At 41.3% G+C, this 20,187-nt stretch overlaps 1 protein-coding gene across 1 annotated transcript in view; it reads left to right on the top strand.

Moving 5' to 3' along the window:
* LOC111585866 (oocyte zinc finger protein XlCOF6-like) overlaps nucleotides 1-20,013 on the top strand; it is a 39,360-nt gene extending 19,347 nt beyond the window's left edge. The window contains exons 2-4 of the mRNA XM_055005882.1: nucleotides 3,831-5,705; nucleotides 6,455-6,697; nucleotides 18,573-20,013. Of these exons, the coding sequence (XP_054861857.1) occupies nucleotides 3,897-5,705; nucleotides 6,455-6,697; nucleotides 18,573-18,683 (2,163 nt within the window). The 5' untranslated portion in view covers nucleotides 3,831-3,896 and the 3' untranslated portion in view covers nucleotides 18,684-20,013. The remainder of the gene's footprint in view (nucleotides 1-3,830; nucleotides 5,706-6,454; nucleotides 6,698-18,572) is intronic.
* The last annotated feature ends 174 nt before the right edge of the window (nucleotides 20,014-20,187 follow it).

Below are 20,187 nucleotides of genomic sequence, written 5' to 3'. Positions count from 1 at the left end.
GATTACAATTAGCAAATCTGACAGTCACAAACATTAAATATGGAATCTTTGATAATAATCATATTAACTTTGGCTTAAATAACCTTATTTTGTTTGGCAAACAATATATACACAAATGTCGCTTTTTTAAGACAAAACCCAATATTTCCCACTGGAAAAATGATCTGAAACTTTGGCCAAAATCTTTACATTTGATTAACACAAAACATGCTTCCAAATTAGCTTCCTTTATTGACAATATGTTTGTATAATAGCCCATTTTCTTTTTGATTAAGATTTTGTTTAAAGCACAAGCCCTCTGTTCTATATTATTATTTTCTTTTTTGTTTTTGTTTTCTTGAATATAAAAAGACTGTTTTTTGTACCTATTTTGTTTGTCTTTGGCACGAATAATTTTTTAAAAAAAAGAAAAAAGAAAAAAAAAAACATTTTCAGACACAGCTTCGTGAAATCTTTCCAAGCAATTGACGGTTTGGTGTTTTTCTTTGTGTGTGAACTGAGGTCAGTTCAATCAGAACTAAAGACTTTGAGCTCACAGACTGATCAGCTTCATTTCCATTAAAGCCTCTTTGAGATTTAATCTAAAATGATCATTTTCTCAGTGAACCGAGGTGGTTCTCCTAAACTAAAGAGTGTAATTTATCTACTACATGTAGTTCTGCTACATTCTACTAATAAATGAATGCCCATAGTAATTGAAGAGATGAATAAAACATGTAGATGGATTTTTCCACCACATTTCCCTCTAATAATACTGCAAGGAAAATAAAATGGACAAATTGTCTATTTCTAAAACTAATTAGTTCGTAAATCAGCAGATTTTTTTCTCACATTTAAATTTGAAGCTGTTTGAACGAGAAAATCTCAGAAACTATTTAAGATTTAAAGCCTGAAATTTGCAGTTATTTCTCATCATGTCACTGAATCAGAAACTTCAATTTGACACAATTGGATCAAATAATTTCTGATTGTTTATTTGTTCTGCTTGGATCAGATTTTCTGCTTATATTCATCTTAATCTAGTACAACATGTCAAAGCTGCTCAGTCAGTTATTAAATAGAAATAACTTGTTTTTCATGTGTGTGTCCAAGTATTGCATATTAAAATGCATCCTTACTTGTTTGTTTTATTCATGCAGCTGCATATAGTTGAGAAAATATGAGTTTTTTGTTGTTAATATGTTCACAGATGGGACTTGTCATTTTTAAAATCTATTTGAACTTCAACATTATCCTCCCACTGAATGAAGCAGTGGGATTACTAACGTACAGCTCAACAGCGCAGGGCGAGTCTCAGAACTGAGGCTCTTCCTGTGCTTCCATGCAATGTTCCCTGCTGCAGAAAACAGCTGCTCTGATGGTGTAGATGTTGCCAGGATACACAGGAAGGACTTTGCTAGCTTTGACAGTGTTGGATAGTGCGCTGTATTCTCTTTCCACCATGACAGCGGATTCTCCTTGGATAGAGGATGCTCTCCAATACATCAAGACCTCCTTCTGGACAGTTTGGCTCAACTGCTGCTCCTCATCCTCTTCATCACTGGTGCTTGAGTCTGATGATCCCAGTATCTTTTCAAGCAATGATTTAGCATCCCTCTGATATGTTGCTGGCTTGTCTTGTGCTGTGCTGGGAGACCCAGTTTCACTTGCATTATTCTGCCTTGCATCCTTTTTGGCAGCAAGTGCCGTGGTTTGTACTGTGCTTTGGACCTTGAAAACTTCGTCAGGAGGCAGGAACTTAAGTTTTCTAAACCTGGGATCTAAAGCAGCAGAAAGTAAGACATGGTTTGATTCAGGTTGAAACACAGATAGTCCTTGCCATCTTGTTGTAATCTGTTCTGTCACCTCAGTCTGGTATGACTTTACTGGTGGAGTCTCAAAGACTGGAGCCTGTATGGACTTCTTAAGGCTTTGCACGAGCTGTGGAAGTGCAGAGAGGGTAACACATTCTTGCCCACTCAGAAACACAGTTGCTCCTTCAAATGGCTCAAGGGCCTGGTTCAGCTCCTCAATCACATTCCACTGTTCAGGCTTGAGATCAAGGTGTTGTTTTCCTCTTGGTGTCACTGCTGGGTCAGATAATGCAGCAGTTACTGGCCATCTGTGTTCCAGCAGCCTGAACAGCATGTGGAAAGTACTGTTCCAGCAAGTACTTACATCTTGCACCAGCATGTATAACGGTGTGCCCATTTGCTGCTGCTTATCCTTTAGTGTAGTCCGTGCTAGCTCGCTCTTCTTAAAGTGTTCGACAAGGCATCTTGCAGCAGCTACACACTAGGTGATACTCTGAAAACTCTGACTGTTGTCTTTGCTTATGCACCAAACCGCAGAACTGACTGAGTACTCTGCCTTCTTGGAGTCTCTGTTCAAGGGGGCTATGGAGAAAGACTTTTCCTCAGCCTCAGGAAAGGTTTGGCAAACTATTCCATGTCCCAGAAAGGGAAAGTGGGGCCCACCTCAGGGTGTGTTCAGCTAAGGGAAGGTAGACCTGCTAACCCATACTTGGGATTTTCTGGTGGTGGAAAGAGCACTTTCAGGAGCTCCTTGTTCTTGACAAAATGTGGTGTGTGGATGTGGCAGAGTCTGAAAACTTAGGGGAAGTGTCACCTATGTCTGTGGCAGAGGTCACTGTGGTAGTGAAGAGACTCGTCAGTGGCAGGATGCCAGATGTGGAGGAGATGCGCCCTGGGATGCTGATGGCTCTGGACACTGTTTGGACTGTGAGGAAAGACACATCTCGTCAAAGTGTCATGGAGCCTGTGGAAAGCGCCTGTGAAATGGTAAACCGTGGTGGTTGTTCCCATATTTAACCCTTTGATGCACAACCTGGGTCAAAAGTGACCCAAATCCAATGGAAAATGGGTATCTCCTGATGTGGTCTGCGCATCAAAGGGTTAAAAAGTCAGTTTCCTTCACAGTCGAAGCAATTTAAGGATCTTGAGATCTTGTTCACGAATTATGGGAAAATAAGACAGACGACAGGAGCTGTAATGCAGGCATTTTACCTGACTGTTCAGGTGACATGAAGCTGAAGTGGTTGGCAATGTTTGTCCCAACCATCACCAAAGATTATGGCCTTGTGGTAATGTCTGAAAGAATAAAATCACAGAAAAAGAAGCCAAAATGACTTTTCCTTGTATATCGGCTAAGTTCAGCCTTAGAGATGGGGTGAGGAGCTTGGATATCCGACAGTACTTGGGAATGAAGTCGGTAGTACATTGCGTCAAAAAGGGCCATGTCGATGGGCATCTGATCAGGATTCCTTCTGGACCCCTATTTTTGGGGGTTTTCTGGGCACATTGACATGGGAGGAAACCCCAGGACATATCCTGATTTCAGTGGCAGAGTTTGATATTTTATCTGGTATCAACCTCTGATCTTCCAGAAGATACTGGAAAGTGTTGGTGCTGAAAGGGACGTGAAATGACCCTGCTACCAGCACATCCCGACTGTGGATGTCGGTGTTGTATGCTTTTAAATATTGTACATTGATCCAGTAATGTAACTTAATGAAAAGTCTTGGGCTCAACAGATCCTGGTGGTACAGTCCCAGCTGTACTTTGCCTTTCATGTTGATTGAAAAATGTCTTTGTCTTTACATTCTCAAACAAAGTTGAAAACTATCAACCAGTGAAAAGATTTTGTTGGCATTGTGAGCATGTTTGCATGTCATCACATTTTTATTTTCCTCATCACACAGTTGCTAACATGTATACAGATTCTTGATCTTGTTTCAGCCTCATGTCCAACTGCATGTAATTGAGACTTTTAGTTTTTTTTTCACTATTGCACTTCAATCCTTGCCTCTGTTTGTATTTTTTTCACTGCAGAAAAGTAAAATCAGTAATGGAGTGATATCTCGGACCTCTGAGGATGATAGCAACGATAGTTCCCCAATGGCAACAAACAGAGAAGAATCGCTGAGTTGTGAGCAATGTGGCAAGACTTCTATCACAGCAACAAAGCTAAGAATTCACCAATGTATTCACACTGTGGAGAAACCGTTCAGTTGTGATCAATGTGAGAAGACTTTTACTCGCAAGAATAAGTTAACAAGACACCAACTCATTCACAGTGGAGTTAGACCATTCAGCTGTGATCAGTGTGGGAAGACTTTTTCTTCCAAGAGTAATTTAACAACACACCAACTCATTCACAGTGGAGTTAGACCATTCAGCTGTGATCAGTGTGGGAAGACTTTTACTGACAAGAGTAAGTTGAGACGACACCAACTCATTCACAATGGAGCCAGAACATTCAGCTGTGATCAGTGTGGGAAAACCTTTTCTTACGAGAGTACATTGAGACGACACCAACTCATTCACAGTGGCATTAGACCATTCAGCTGTGACCAATGTGAGAAGACTTTTACTTCCAAGAGTACTTTAACAACACACCAACTTATTCACAGTGGAGTTCGACCATTCAGCTGTGATCAGTGTGGGAAGACTTTTACTGACAAGAGTAAGTTGCGACGACACCAACTGATTCACAGTGAAGTTAGACCATTCAGCTGTGATCTGTGTGGAAAGACATTTACCTCCAAGAGTTCTTTAGCAACACACCAACTTATTCACAGTGGAGTTAGACCATTCAGCTGTGATCAGTGTGGGAAAATTTTTACTGAGAAGAGTAAATTGAGACGACACCAATTCAGTCACAGTGGAGTTCGACTGTTCAACTGTGATCAGTGTGAGAAGACTTTTTCTGACAAGAGTACGTTGAAACGACACCAACTCATTCACAGTGGAGTTCGACTGTTCGACTGTGATCAGTGTGAGAAGACTTTTTCTGACAAGAGTACGTTGAAACGACACCAACTCATTCACAGTGGAGTTAAACCATTCGGCTGTGATCAGTGTGGGAAGACTTTTACTTGCAAGAGAACTTTAACATTACACCAACTTATTCACAGTGGAGTTAAACCATTCAGCTGTGATCAGTGTGGGAAGACTTTCACTTACAAGAGTAATTTAACAGCACATCAACTCATTCACAGTGGAGTTAGACCATTCAGTTGTGATCAGTGTGAGAAGGCTTTTGCTGACAAGAGTACGTTGAGACGACACCAACTCATTCACAGTGGAGTTAGACCATTCAGCTGTGATCATTGTGTCAAGACTTTTCCTGACAAGAGTAAGTTGAAACGACACAAGCTCATTCACAGTGGAGTGAAACCATTCAGCTGTGATCAATGTGTCAAGACTTTTCCTGAGAGGAGTAAGTTGAAACGACACAAGCTCATTCACAGTGGAGTGAAACCATTCAGCTGTTCTCAGTGTGTGAAAACCTGTACTCAACATGAACAGTTATTGATCCATCAATGTCCCCACTCTGGTAGAAAGCTGTACCACTGTGACTACTGTGAAAAAACTTTCAAGCGCCAAGGGAGCCTAAAATGTCACCAACGCATCCACACTGGGCATGATGTGTACATATGTGATCACTGTGGCAAACCATTTGTACGGTACTCACATTTAAAAGCCCATGAAGTGATCCACACCGGAGTTAAACCGTACCACTGTGACCTGTGTGGGAAGGACTTCAAATACGTTTTTAGTCTCAAAGTTCACCAATGTGTCCACGCAGGGGAGAGACCATACAGATGTGACAAGTGTAATAAGACTTTTACAAGTTCGGGTTCTTTGAAAAAACACCAACAGTTCCACACCAGGAAGAGAACATTCAATCAACGTCACAGTGAGGTATGTAAAGACTGGTCTCAGTAACAGTGTCCACACAATTCTGCATTGGATATTTTGGATATTGTTGTGAAATTTAGTGTCAAACTGTTTTGAACAACTTTGGTCAGCCGAATTCTGTTGACACATTATCAGCTGTCGTTCAGTCTAACCTGTACTCGTTTTGACGCAGAAATCTGGTCCAGGTTATTTTGGGGATGTAGGTAAGATTAGAAATTCTGACGTGATCAGCATCAACACAAACTTGTTCTCAACACATAAAGGTTATCCAATATAAACCCAGCTAAACTCATCAGTTGCTTGCTGGCCTCATGTCAGTGGGTCCCATATAAGTCTCTGTCATGGTGCTTCTTTACTAGCTAAGGTTCCACAATACTCTGTGCTTTCCAACACAGAACAGTCTTGAGGGAATGGCAAGAAGCGAGCAACTAGGTACTGCAGCTCATCTACAATAGCTGATGTGTGTATTATCAAGGGATAAATCAGCAGATGCTAAATATTTAATGACTCATCATGGATCGTGAGCCAAAAGTACTTTGTTGGGACGTCCCTACTTTAAACCCTTGCAGCCCTTCTCTTTCTATTTGACTGTTAATTTTCCTTTAAGCTCAGACAACTGAAGGTTAAATTACAACAGATTAAAGTGTCTTCAGATGCCATTAGAGGTGTTCTCTATTTCAGGTTAGGCATCACTTCTTCAATGCTGCAGGAAACCTTGACTTTCTCTGTGTTTGTGTGTTTTGTTTTCCAAGCAGAGCAGCACAGATGGACAAAACTCTCAGACTTGTCAGCACTCTGCCAATGGTGAACAGTGCTGTTGTGACCAGTCTGGACCAACATCCAACCAACAAGGAACCCTACAACGACACCAGCAGATGCACACTGGACACAAACTGAACCTCTGCCAAGAAGATTTCTCCATGCCGGGTTCAGTGAAAGTTCATGAAGTCTCCCACAAACTTAAAGTCCTTGAGATCAGGCTCCACAGAATTCAGGTGTAATCCCTTGTTTGGTGTCTTCGTTAAGGTTGGACTTGATGAGACATCTTTTAGTCATCTTTCAATTTCTGTTTTCTGGTGAGGTTTTCTGAATTTCTCCTACAAAGTAAAAATAAATGATCAGCAAATACAGTGCCAAAAGAGAGTATTCACCCCCCTCAGAAGTTTTTCCGCTCTTGTTGCTTTTAAACAATAAATCACAAAGGAATGACCAAGAAACAAACAAGTGAAGGAGGCCACCAAGACTCCTATGACTCCTCTGAAGGAGTTCCAGCTTCAGCAGCTGAGATGTTAGAGACTGTTCATCCAACAACTGTTGTCTGTTCTTCACCAGTCAAAGCTTTATGGAGACAAAGAGAAAGACTCTGTTGGAAAAAGTTCACATTAAATCAGGACTAGAGTTCAGCAGAAGACATGTGGAGACTCTGAAGTCACCTGAAGAAGGTTCTTTGGTTTGTCTTTCTCTTTATACTTTGCTGCTGTTGTGAGCAGACTGAAAATCCTATTTTGAGCTTCAACACCATGAACTTACTTTCTTTTTTCAAAAAAATTAAATTGTAGCTTATGTGCCATTAAGGGTTGTCTTGTTCAAGTGTTTAAATACTTAATGATTAAAGTTTATTTCTGGTATTTCATTGAAACCCAACTCTACAGTTGTTTGTTTTTTAAATCATAAACTTTGGATATTTTAACTGGCATCTAAAGATTTAGCTCAATATATCAAATGCTGTCTTCAACATTGAATGTGAAACAGCTGTTCTCTGACCCATGTTCAGCAGATTTTTTTTACACATTTAACTTTGAGGCTGTTTGAACAACAACATCTGAGGAACTATTAAAGATAAACACCTGCAATTTTTTTCTGCTATTATGACAGTAATTTAGAATCTACATTGTACAACTTGTCATATCTGCTCTCAGTTATGAACAAAAATAACTTTCTTTTCTTTGAAAATATTAAAAGTATTTTACATGTTTCTTTTCTATTATTGTGACCTGAAGCTACATGTGGTTCAGACAATATCTCTAGTTGACCTCTGCATGATCAATTTTTATGTTAATATGAGCTCAAAGATGGAAGTTTTCATGACGGCTGTGATTAGCTTTAATGTGAATTAGGGATGCTATCTGAGTTTGCTGTTTAGCTGTAGCCTGATTCAAGTTAATGTAGCATTAAGCTAGCGATGTTTGTGTTTTGTGTCATGTAAACAGCTGAAGTGTGTTGTGTTACTGTAATGTGGTACATTTAGTTAATGAAACTGTTCATGGAGATGCTGGTTCACATTAATGTAACGTTTAGAAAACCTAAATGTGATTAAAACAGTGAGGTTAAGGTTCTGTGTTGTCAGTAGTCCTGAATATCTGCTGAGTCTGAAGTTAAACTGGAGAAAACAGTAAATCTGCTCTCTAGTCGTTAATGTTGTTTAATGACTGATTCACATGTTTTAGTACTTATTCCTGCAGTGTAGATTGGAAAAATAAACTCCCAGAATATGATCAAAGTAATGATGAACACTACACTTATTACATTTAAATTACAGCACAGATAAGCTGGATAATAAAATCCTTTCCTCTAAAGCTAAAGTGACTGCAGGCCTTTCTGTCTTTCAGTGCTTATATAAAACTATATGAAATAGGAAATCTTTCCAGGGTCACTTTAAAATGAACCTCTGCTGTTGATGCTGATACTGTGACGTCTGTCTTCATCTCAGGTGTCTCATGTTCACTGTGAGGATCTTCTGAGTGAAGCCAACAGAAGGAAAACCTCATCTATGTGAAGAAGGAGACTGAATGGACGACATCCTCAGTCAACCACTTCCTGTTTAACTTTCATTTACAGAAGGTCAGACTAACTGTTTAAGCAGTTTATTATTCTCTGTTCTTAGTATTCAGGGGTTCTATTTATCACCTTTTACTGCATCTCTGCTGTTGGAGCAGAAATACAATCTAAAAAGTCCATGTTATTTATTGCAGATATGCAGCATTAAAACATCAACACATTCAGGTCAAGAGCTTCATTATTACCTTTATTACACATTTAAAAACTACACTATTTAACTATTGTGAACTGGAAAGACGTTTAAACACATATAATAAATGGATGAAATACATAATGTGTTGCTGACAGTGAAGTGTAAAAACTGAACAGTCACAAGACAAGTTGTATTCTGAAGAGAGGAGCTGAATCTGCAGCATTATTGTTATTACTGGAAGGATGAGGAGGACATCAGTGCTGCTCTTCCTCACAGTGATGAAGGAGAAAAGACTCTTCAGACAACCACAGCTGGATGTTCATGTTCTCTGTAACTCTCAGTCCATCAGACTGGAGACCTGCATCAGACCAGTTTAATCACTGATGTTGTGCAGTGATTGTTTCTGCGCATGTGCGGCTCATTTCGAGCGAGTCCATTGGTTGGCAGAGACGTCGACTTATGTCGACTGATGACGTACTAAATCCTCGACAGTCGTACCCGAGCAGTTATTTTCCTCTCCGGGAGCCGTTAGTTTCCTCTCCGGGAGCCGTTTCCTGTTGAACCTGGTGAAGAGTCGAACATGTGTCCGTCGACAGAAGCAGCTTAAAGTCTGTGAGGTTGAGTTTGAGCAGCAGCGACGTGGATTTGTGCAGGAAACAGGTGAAGACGGACTGCGAGCTGCTGCTGAGCCGCTTCCAGCAAACACAGTCCGTCCGCTTCGAGGTCTTCTCCGGCATCTGGAGGGACGTGAACTTCTCACACATCTTCTGGTAGGTTCACACTCACAACCTTTCTACATTTTCAGACACAGCTTCGTGAAATCTTTCCAAGCAACTGACGGTTTGGTGTTTTTCTTTGCGTGTGAACTGAGGTCAGTTCAATCAGAACAAGAGAAGCACTCAGAGAGCAGTACTCCGCCAAGGCCACTCAGTCTTTGTATCATTTCCTGCGGATGAAATCTTCATTACAGGCATGTGTACGTTATGTTATGGACACCGAATCGTGTTCAAATTACTCTCATAAGGGTCTGTCTATCAGTTCATCACTTTTTGCAAGCCTTGTTTTGCCGTTCCCACCATGCTTTGTTTTGAAGGCGTATTTTTAATGTTACGGGCTTTTATTTTGGCACCATTCCAGTGGTATAGGAAGTGTTTATCTCAGACGCGCTGTCTTGACATGAGGATGACGCTTCCGAAAAGTTCCCAAATTCACGAAAAGATGGTAAGAAAAAAGTTACCTGCTGTTGCTGTCTAATGCATAGGATGTATAGAAATTTCAAAGCACCGAGCTGGAATGGAGACAAGCTCTTGCCATGTTTCCTGAAGAAAGGAGTGAAGGACAGAAATGTGAATGTTTTCAAAATAAGGCTGATGGCTGAACGTAAATAAAGGCTTTGTGAATAAAAAATTAAGTTTCAAGTTTCAGAGCTCTGATGTACAGCTGTCACATTAGAAATAAGTGGCTTTATTGAGGGTCACTGAGCAGTAAAATACATTCACTAACTTCCAGCATGAACAGTTTTCTACCAGCATTCCTGTCTTGAATCAGCTGCAGTAGCATCTTTATATTCTCTTTATTCTCTTTTTCCATGCCTGTTTTCTGTCTATGTTCCTTATTTTATCAGTTTATGTTCATTTTTATCAGTTTTAGGTGAAATTGAAAAGAGCTGAAAGTCAAGCATTGAGTTGAAATCTGTCGTCTGTGTTGGCTGATGGACATCTAGGACACTTTGACACTTGCGTATAGAGTGGTATCCTAATTAAGATGTGTTTGATGTGACAGGTGATTGGCAGGAGGAGGAGAGTCTGACGGAGGAGCAGAGGAACGTTGTCAGACTTTTTATCTGAGTTCAACAACGGAGGAAACATGGATTCTTCACAAGAAGTGAGAAACATATCACTGTAATATTATTATCATTAATTTATTATTTAAAATGTCTAAAGTTGCTCCAGTTGGTCAGATGGATTGACCAAAGCCAGATAACGTTGTCTGGAGAGATGTAGCTCTGCAGAAGCAGCTCTACTGAGGATATAATGGTGGACTGCTAGGAAGATGCTTATTTTTTGTTTCAGGCCAAACTAGCTGCTTGTCAAACATTATAAAAATGTGTTACATAGTGATGTAGATCAGTCACCAAAGAAAAGTCTTGTTTTCAATCCAGGTGTTCAGGAAGGTAAGGAGCAGCGTTTTATTTGGTAGAGAATAACACTTTTGGGCATTGTGAGTTTGCAGGCCTTTTTCCTGCTCATGAAATACATTTATAACACAGAGAAAGAAAAGAAATCCCCAAAGGTATGATATGGGGCTGAAAGTAAATGGTAAATGTTCTGCACTTATACAGTGCTTTTCTCCCTGAGTGGTACTCAAAGCTGATTGTAGAGTTTTCCATTCACTCATTCATACACCAGTAGTGACTGAGCTGCCATCAGGAGCAAATTCATATTGAGTGTCTTGCCCATGCAGCATTGCATGATGGAGGAGTCGGGGATCGAACCGGCTACCTTGCAGTTAGTGGACAACCCATCATACCACCTGAGACACAGCTTCCCAGTTGCATTTCCTGCTGTTTTAGTGTTGTTGTTGATAAACTGCATTTTGGCATTTTTGAGAATAAATGCTATTTTAAATACCCCCAGTGGAATCGGTATCTTATGACGTTGTAGAGGTTTGACTGTCTCTGGGATTCTGTCATCCGAGATGCTATGAATCAGCAGTGAGTCAGGTCACAGTGGGTCCACAGCTTGCTTCGGGAGGCATAGAGTCGGGTGGCTGGTGTGGGTGGACACCTGGACATGCTCATCCACAGTAGTGTTTACTGGTTGTTGGGACATGGAATGTCATCACTCTGAAGTAGACGGAACTGAAGCTTGTACAGGGGCTCCAATGTTACAGCTACATATTGTTGAGCTCATTTCTTGGCACAGCAAAGGTTCTGCAACCAACCATTTAGAGATGGGGTGGACTCTTTTGGATGGAAGCACCGGGAGAGTGAGGGATACTTCCAAGCATTCAGTTGAGCTCCGTCGTGTCGGCGTCTTCTCTGTGAACAAGACGGTCGCCTTGACAACTCTGACTGTTGTCTTTGCTTATACGCCCAACAGCAAGACTGAGTAATCCACCTTCTTGGAGTCTCTGTTTCAGGAGGCCATGGAGAAAAACTTATGCTCTGTGTAGGGTTTTGGTGGTGATACACCTCTACAAACTGGATGAACCAAACGGCATTGAAAGGCAAAGCATGATGGCACAACAAAAAGCATCCGAACAGCAATATCTGTGGTGGAGGTCACTGTGGTAGTGACGAGACTCATCAGTGGCAGGATGCCAGGTTTGGAGGAAATGTGCCCTGAGATGCTGATGGCTCTGGACACTGTTTGGACTGTCAGGTCATTCACATCTCTTCAGTGTGGCATGGAGACTGTGGACGGTGCCTGTGGCGTGGTAGACCGTGGTGGTAGTTCTCATTTTTGTAAAGGGGGATCAGAGCATGTGCTTCAATTATCGTGATAACACACTGCTTGTCCTCTGGAGGCATGGTTTCATCCTGGATGCTGTCATGGAGGCTTCAACTGATTCTCGACCCTCAGATGTAGGACAAGTAAGGCCGAGTCTGTCCTGGACTTGGAACAGTGGACCAGCTCTTTACTCTTGGGAACTGTTGAGGAGGTTGTGACCAGACAGTCGACATGTGTTTTGTGGACTTGTGAGATGGACTTGAACCGTGTTTTCCAGATAGTCCTGTTTGAGTCTCCTGTGCCAGTATGTGGAGTCTTTGCTACAAGCCATTCAGTTCTTGTGGAACCAAAGTGAGAGCTGTGTTGGTCTCCTCAGCACAAAATCAAACTCCTTTCTGGTGGGTGTTGAAGTCTGCCAAAGTTTACCCATTTTCCATCATGTTTATGGTATGCATGGGAAGGATGTGAATCTGCTCAAACGTGGTGAGGAGGGTTTCCATTTTGGGACCCTCTGAGCTGCATCTCTGCTTTTTGCAGATGACATGGTTTTGTTGGCTTCTATAGAATGTGATCTTTAGCCTGCAATGGGGGATTAGCAGCCAAGCATGAAGCATCCAGGACGAAAGTCACCACCTGCGAGCCTGAGGCCATGGCTCCCTTCCAGACACCAGTGGACATCTCCCTCTGGTTTGGGGTTAATTTCCTTCTCAAACAACAGAGTTTGAGTATCTTGAGATTTTGTTCATGCATGATGGATAAATAATGCATGTGACAGACAGGATGAGCAGTAATGTAGGCATTGTACTGGACTGCTTGAGTGACAAGAAGCTATGCTGGTTATCAATGCTGTCGATTTACTAGTCTTTCTTTGTGTCAGCCCTCACCTATGGTCGTGGCCTTGCTGTAGTATCTGAAAGAATGACATCACAGACAAAAGCAGCCAAAATGAGTTTCCCCTGTAGAGGGACTAAGTTCATAGAGATAGGGTGAGGACCTTGGACATCTGGCAGGAGCTGGGCGTAGAGGTGGTGCTACATTGCATCAAAAGGAGCCAGGTAGTTGGGCATCTGATCAGGATTTCTTTTGGATCCCCTTTTTTTGATTTTTTTTTTTAGTCACGTCAATGTGAATGTAGACCCCAGGGCAGACCCAGAATTCAGTGGCCGAATGAAACATCTCATCTGGCCTGGTATCATCATCTGATCCCAAGGAGACATTGGAAAGTGTTGGCAGTGAAAGGGACATGTGGAATGACCCTGCTGCTAGCATGACCCAACTCTGGACATTGGCGTTGTATGTTTTAGATATTGTATATTATCCAATGAGGTAACTTCACGAAAAATCTGGGGATCAACAGATCCTGGTGGTACAGTCCCAGCTGTACTTTGTGTCTTGGTGATTGACAAATATTACTACCCAAGATTCTAAAACTACAAAGCAGAAAGTTGAAAACTGTCGACCAGTGAAAATTTTGTTGTTGATATTGTGAGTGTGTTAGCGTGCCGTCACATTTCTATGTTTCTAGTCACAGAGCTGCTAACATGTCTGCAGTTTCTTGATGTTGTTTCAACCTCACGTCCAACTGCATGTAATTGAAACATTTGAGTGACATTTTTTTGCAACTCCATTTCACTCATGGCCTCTGTATCTTTTTCTATTGCTACAGAAACGTAAAAACAGCAATGGAGTCAGACATTGGACCTCTAAGGAGGACAACAACGGTTCCCCAACGACACCAAACATTAATGAGTCACTCAATTGTGAGCAATGTGGCAAGACTTTTATCACAACAACAAAGCTAAGAATTCATCAACGTATTCACAGGGTGGAGAAACCGTTCAGTTGTGGTCAGTGTGGGCTAACTTTCACTTACAAGTGTAGGCTAACAGCACATCAACTCATTCATAGTGGAGTTAAAGCATTCAGCTGCGATCAGTGTGGGAAGACATTTACTCGGATGGGTGATGTAAAAACCCATCAACTCATTCACAGTGGAGTTCGACCATTCAGCTGTAATCAGTGTGAGAAGACTTTTATTAGCAAGAGTAAGTTAACAAGACACCAACTCATTCACAGTGGAGTTCGACCATTCAAATGTGATCAGTGTGAGAAGACTTTTACTTCGAAGAGTTATTTAACAGCACACCAACTCATTCACAGTGGCGTTAGACCATTCAGCTGTGATCAGTGTGGGAAGAAATTTACTTACAAGAGTAAGTTAACAAAACATCAACTCATTCACAGTGGAGTTAAACCATTCAGATGTGATCAGTGTGGGAAGACTTTTACTCAGAGTGGTGAATTAACAAGACACACACTCATCCACAGTGGAGTTAGACCATTCAGTTGTGATCAGTGTGGGAAGACTTTTACTCGGGTGCAAAAGTTCAAAGCCCATCAACTCGCCCACAGTGGAGTTAGACCATTCAGCTGTGATCAGTGTGGGAAGACTTTTACTCGAGTGGATCATTTAACAAAACATAGACTCACCCACAGTGGAGTTAAACCATTCAGTTGTGATCAGTGTGGGAAGACTTTTACTCGAGTGGATTATTTAAAAAAACATCAACTCACCCACAGTGAAGTTAGACCATTCAGCTGTGATCAGTGTGGGAAGACTTTTACTCGAGTGGATCAGTTAAAAAACCATCAACTTACCCACAGTGGAGGTGAACCATTCAGCTGTGATCAGTGTGGGAAGACTTTTACTCAAAATGAACAGTTATTGATCCATCAATGCCCCCACTTTGGTAGAAAGCTGTACCAGTGTGACTCCTGTGAAAAAACTTTCAAGCACCAACGGAACCTAAAATCTCACCAACGCATCCACACTGGACATAAATTGTACACATGTGATCAATGTGGCAAATCATTTGTAAAGTATGCACAGTTAAAATCCCATGAAGTGACCCACACTGGGGTTAAACCACACCACTGTGACCAGTGTGGGAAAGGCTTCAACTACATTACCAGCCTAAAAGTTCACCAACGTGTCCATACTGGGGAGAGACCATACAGATGTGAACAATGTCGCAAGACTTTTGTCACAGCAACAAAGCTAAAAATTCATCAACGTATTCACACTGTGAAGAAACCATTCAGTTGTGATCAGTGTGGGAGGACATTTACTCGAGTGGATCATTTAAAAAATCATAAACTCACCCACAGTGAAGTTAAACCTTTCAGCTGTGATCAGTGTGGGAAGACTTTTACTCGAGTGGATCATTTAAAAAAGCATCAACTCACCCACAGTGAAGTTAAACCATTCAGCTGTGATCAGTGTGGGAAGACTTTTACTCGAGTAGATCATTTAAAAAAACATCAGCTCATCCACAATAAAGTTAGGCCATTCAGCTGTGATCAGTGTGGGAAGACTTTTACTCGAGTGGATCAGTTAAATAACCATCAACTCACCCACAGTGAAGTTAAACCATTCAGCTGTGATCAGTGTGGGAAGACTTTTACTCAGAAAGAACAGTTATCGATCCATCAATGCCCCCACTCTGGTAGAAAGCTGTACCACTGTGACTCCTGTGACAAAACTTTCAAGCACCAACGGAACCTAAAATCTCACCAACGCATCCACACTGGGCATAATTTGTACATATGTGATCACTGTGGCAAACCATTTTTAAAGTATGCACAGTTAAAATCCCATGAAGTGATCCACACTGGGGTGAAACCGTACCACTGTGACCAGTGTGGGAAAGGCTTCAACTACATTACCAGCCTAAAAGTTCACCAACGTGTCCACACTGGGGAGAAACCATACAGGTGTGAACAATGTCGCAAGACTTTTACCACAGCAACAAAGCTAAGAATTCACCAATGTATTCACACTGTGAAGAAACCGTTCAGTAGTGATCGGTGTGGGAAGACTTGCACTGGAGTGGATCAATTTAATCAACATCAACTCACCCACAGTGAAGTTAAACCATTCATCTGTGATCAGTGTGGGAAGACTTGCACTGGAGTGGATCAGTTAAATCAACATCAACTCACCCACAGTGAAGTTAAACCATTCATCTGTGATCAGTGTGGGAAGACTTGCACTGGAGTGGATCAATTTAATCAACATCAACTCACCCACAGTGAAGTTAAACCATTCATGTGTCATCAGTGTGGGATGACTTTTACTGGAGTGGATCAGTTAAATAACCATCAACTCACCCACAGTGAAGTTAAACCATTCAGCTGTGATCAGTGTGGGAAGATTTTTACTGAAGCTGATCAGTTAAAAAACCATCAACTCACCCACAGTGGAGGTGAACCATTCAGCTGTGATCAGTGTGGGAAGACTTTTACTCAAAATGAACAGTTATTGAACCACCAATGCCCACAGTCTGGGAGAAAGCGGTATCACTGTGACTCCTGTGAAAAAACTTTCAAGCACCAACGGTACCTAAAATGCCACCAACGCATCCACACTGGACATAAATTGTACACATGTGATCACTGCGGCAAAACATTTTTACGGTACGCGCAGTTAAAATCCCATGAAGTGACCCACACTGGGATTAAACCACACCCCTGTGACCAGTGTGAAAAAGGCTTCAACTACATTACCAGCCTAAAAGTTCACCAACGTGTCCATACTGGAGAGAAACCATACAGGTGTGAACAATGTCGCAAGACTTTTATGACTACATCACAGCTAAGAATTCACCAATATATTCACACTTTGAAGAAACCGTTCAGTTGTGATCAGTGTGGGAGGACATTTACTTTAAAGAGTACATTAACAAGGCACAAACTCATTCACAGTGGAGTTAAACCATTCAGATGTGATCAATGTGAGAAGACCTTTACTGTCAAGAGTACTTTGACAAAACATCAACTCATTCACAGTGGAGTTAAACCATTCAGCTGTGATCAGTGTGGGAAGAGTTTTACTGACAAGAGTAAATTAACAAGTCACCAATTCATTCACACTGGAGTTAAACCTTTCAGCTGTGATCAGTGTGGGAAGACCTTTACTCGGTTGCATCAATTAAAAGACCATCAACACACCCACAGTGAAGTTAAACCATTCAAATGTGATCAGTGTGGGAAGACTTACACTCGGTTGAATAATTTAAGAAACCATCAACTCACCCACAGTGAAGGTGAACCATTGAACTGTGATCAGTGTGTGAAAACCTTTACTGGAAATGGACAGTTATTGATCGATCAATGTCCCCACTCTGGTAGAAAGCGGTATCACTGTGATTCCTGTGAAAAAAGTTTCAGGCACCAACGGAACCTAAAATCTCACCAACGCATCCACACTGGACATGATGTATACGCATGTGATCACTGTGGCAAACCATTTGTACGGTATGCACAGTTAAAAGCCCATGAATTTACCCACACCGGGGTTAAACCGTACAACTGTGACCAGTGTGGGAAAGGCTTCAGCTACATTGCCCATCTCAAAACTCACCAACGTGTCCACACTGGGGAGAGACCATACAGATGCGACAAGTGTAACAAGACTTTTACAACTTTAGAGTATCTGAAAAAACACCAACAGAAACACACCAGTGAGAGACCATACAGATGTGACGAGTGTAACAAGACTTTTACAACTTTGGAGTATCTGAAAAAACACCAACAGATCCACACCAGGAAGAGAACATTCAATCAACATCACAGTGAGGTATGTAAAGACTGGTCTGAGTACCATTGTACCCACAGTTCTGCATTGGAAATTTTGGATATTGCTATGACATTTTGTCAGACTGTTTTGAACAACTGTGGTCAGTCATATTATGTTAGCACATTATCATCTGTCATTCAGTCTATCCTGTGCTCATTTTGACACAGAAATCTGGTCCAGGTTATTTTGGGGATGTAGGTAAGATTAGGAATTCTGACGTGATCAGCAACAACACAAACTTGTTCTCAACACATAAAGGTGAAAAGACATCACATCAGCATTAAATATTCTGCTGGGATGTTGGATGTTTATTCAATATAAACCCAGCTTAAATCATCAGTTGCTTGCTGGTCTCATGTAACTGAGCTTCATATAAGTCTTTGTCATGGTGTTCCTTTTCTGACCAAGATTCCACAATACTCTTGTGTTTTCCAATACAAAACAGTCTTGAGAGTGTGGTAAGAAGCTCAACTTTGTGGTGCAACTACATACGACAGTTCACCTACAATAGATGATGTGTGTATTATAGAGGGATGTGATATCAGCAGATACTAAATATTTTATGACTCACCTTGGATCATGAGCCAAAAATATTTTATTGGGACATCACCAGTTTAAACTCTGCAGCCCTTCTATTTCTATGTGTTTATCATCCTGGAAGCTCAGACAATTGAATGTTAAATTACAACAGATTAAAGTGTCTTCAGATGCCATTAGAGGTGTTCTCTATTTCAGGCAAGGCATCACTTCTTCAATGCTGCAGGAAACCTTGACTTTCTCTGTGTTTGTGTGTTTTGTTTTCCAAGCAGAGCAGCACAGATGGACAAAACTCTCAGACTTGTCAGCACTCTGCCAATGGTGAACAGTGCTGTTGTGACCAGTCTGGACCAACATCCAACCAACAAGGAACCCTACAATGACACCAGCAGATACACACTGGACACAAACTGAACCCCTGCCAAGAAGATTTCTCCATGCCGGGTTCAGTGAAAGTTCATGAAGTCTCCCACAAACTTAAAGTCCTTGAGATCAGGCTCCACAGAATTCACATTTAATCTTTGTTTAGTGTCTTAGTTAATGTTGCACTTGATGAGTCATCATTTAATCATCTCTCTGTTTGTGTTTTCTGAAAGATTTCCTTAATTTCTTCTACAAAATAAAAATAAATGATCAGCAAGTACAGTGCCTATAAAGAGTCTGTCACCCTGCTTAGAAATGTTTTCACATGTTATTGCTTTTAAACTTTACATCAATGACCACGGAAGAAACAAAGGAGGAAGGCCACCAAGACGACTATGACTCTTATGAAGGAGTTCCACTTTGAGCAGCTGAGATGGGAGAGACTGTTCATCCATCCATCCATTATCTATACACCGCTTAATCCTCACTAGGGTCATGGGGGGCTGGAGTCTATCCCAGCTGACTCAGGTGAAGGCAGGGGACACCCTAGACAGGTCACCAGTCTGTCACAGGGCTACATACAGAGACAAACAATCACTCTCACATTCACACCTACGGGCAATTTAGAATGATCAATTAACCTCAGCATATTTTTGGACTGTGGGAGGAAGCCGGAGTACCCGGAGAAAACCCATGCATGCACAGGGAGAACATGCAAACTCCATGCAAAAAGATCCCGGGAAAGCCGGGATGCGAACCGGGGATTATCTAGCTGCAAGGTGAAAGTGCTAACCACTACACCACTGTTCATTCAAAAAAGTGAAAAAAAAAAAGATATCAGCAAGTACAGTGTCTATAAAGAGTATTCACCCCCTTTAGAAAATTTTCCCTTGTCATTGCTTTTGAACAGTAAATCATGAGTGACCAAGAATAAGACTAGTGAGGGAGGCCACCAAGACTCCTATGATTCCTCTGAAGGAGTTCCAGCTTCAGCAGCTGAGATGTTAGAGACTGTTCATCCAACAACTGTTGTCTGTTCTTCACCAGTCAAAGCTTTATGGAGACAAAGAGAAAGACTCTGTTGGAAAAAGTTCACATTAAATCTGGACTAGAGTTCAGCAGAAGACATGTGGAGACTCTGAAGACACCTGAAGAAGGTTCTTTGGTTTGACTTTCTCTTTATACTTTGCTGCTGTAGTGAGCAGACTGAAAATCCTGGTTTGAGCTTCATCACCATGAACTTACTTTGTCTTTAAAATGAAAGAGTAGCTTATACACTGTTCAGTTTTGTCTTGTTTCATTGTTTTACATGATTGATCATTAAATTTTACTTCTGGTGTTTCATTTAAATCCACCTCCACTGGTTCTTTTTCATCATAAACTGTGGATATTTTAACTGGTATCTGTAAAGTTTTAGCTCAATATATCAAATGCTTTCCTCAACATTTAACATAAAACAACTGTCCTTTGGTTCACTTTCAGGAGAATTTTTTTGCACATTTAACTTTGAGGCTGTTTGAACAA

This window comes from Amphiprion ocellaris, chromosome 20 (genome assembly GCF_022539595.1).
Source record: "Amphiprion ocellaris isolate individual 3 ecotype Okinawa chromosome 20, ASM2253959v1, whole genome shotgun sequence".
NCBI classification, from domain to species: Eukaryota; Metazoa; Chordata; class Actinopteri; family Pomacentridae; genus Amphiprion; species Amphiprion ocellaris.
The sequence above is the reverse complement of the archived record's forward strand: the minus strand, read 5'-3'. Positions and strand labels throughout refer to the sequence as shown.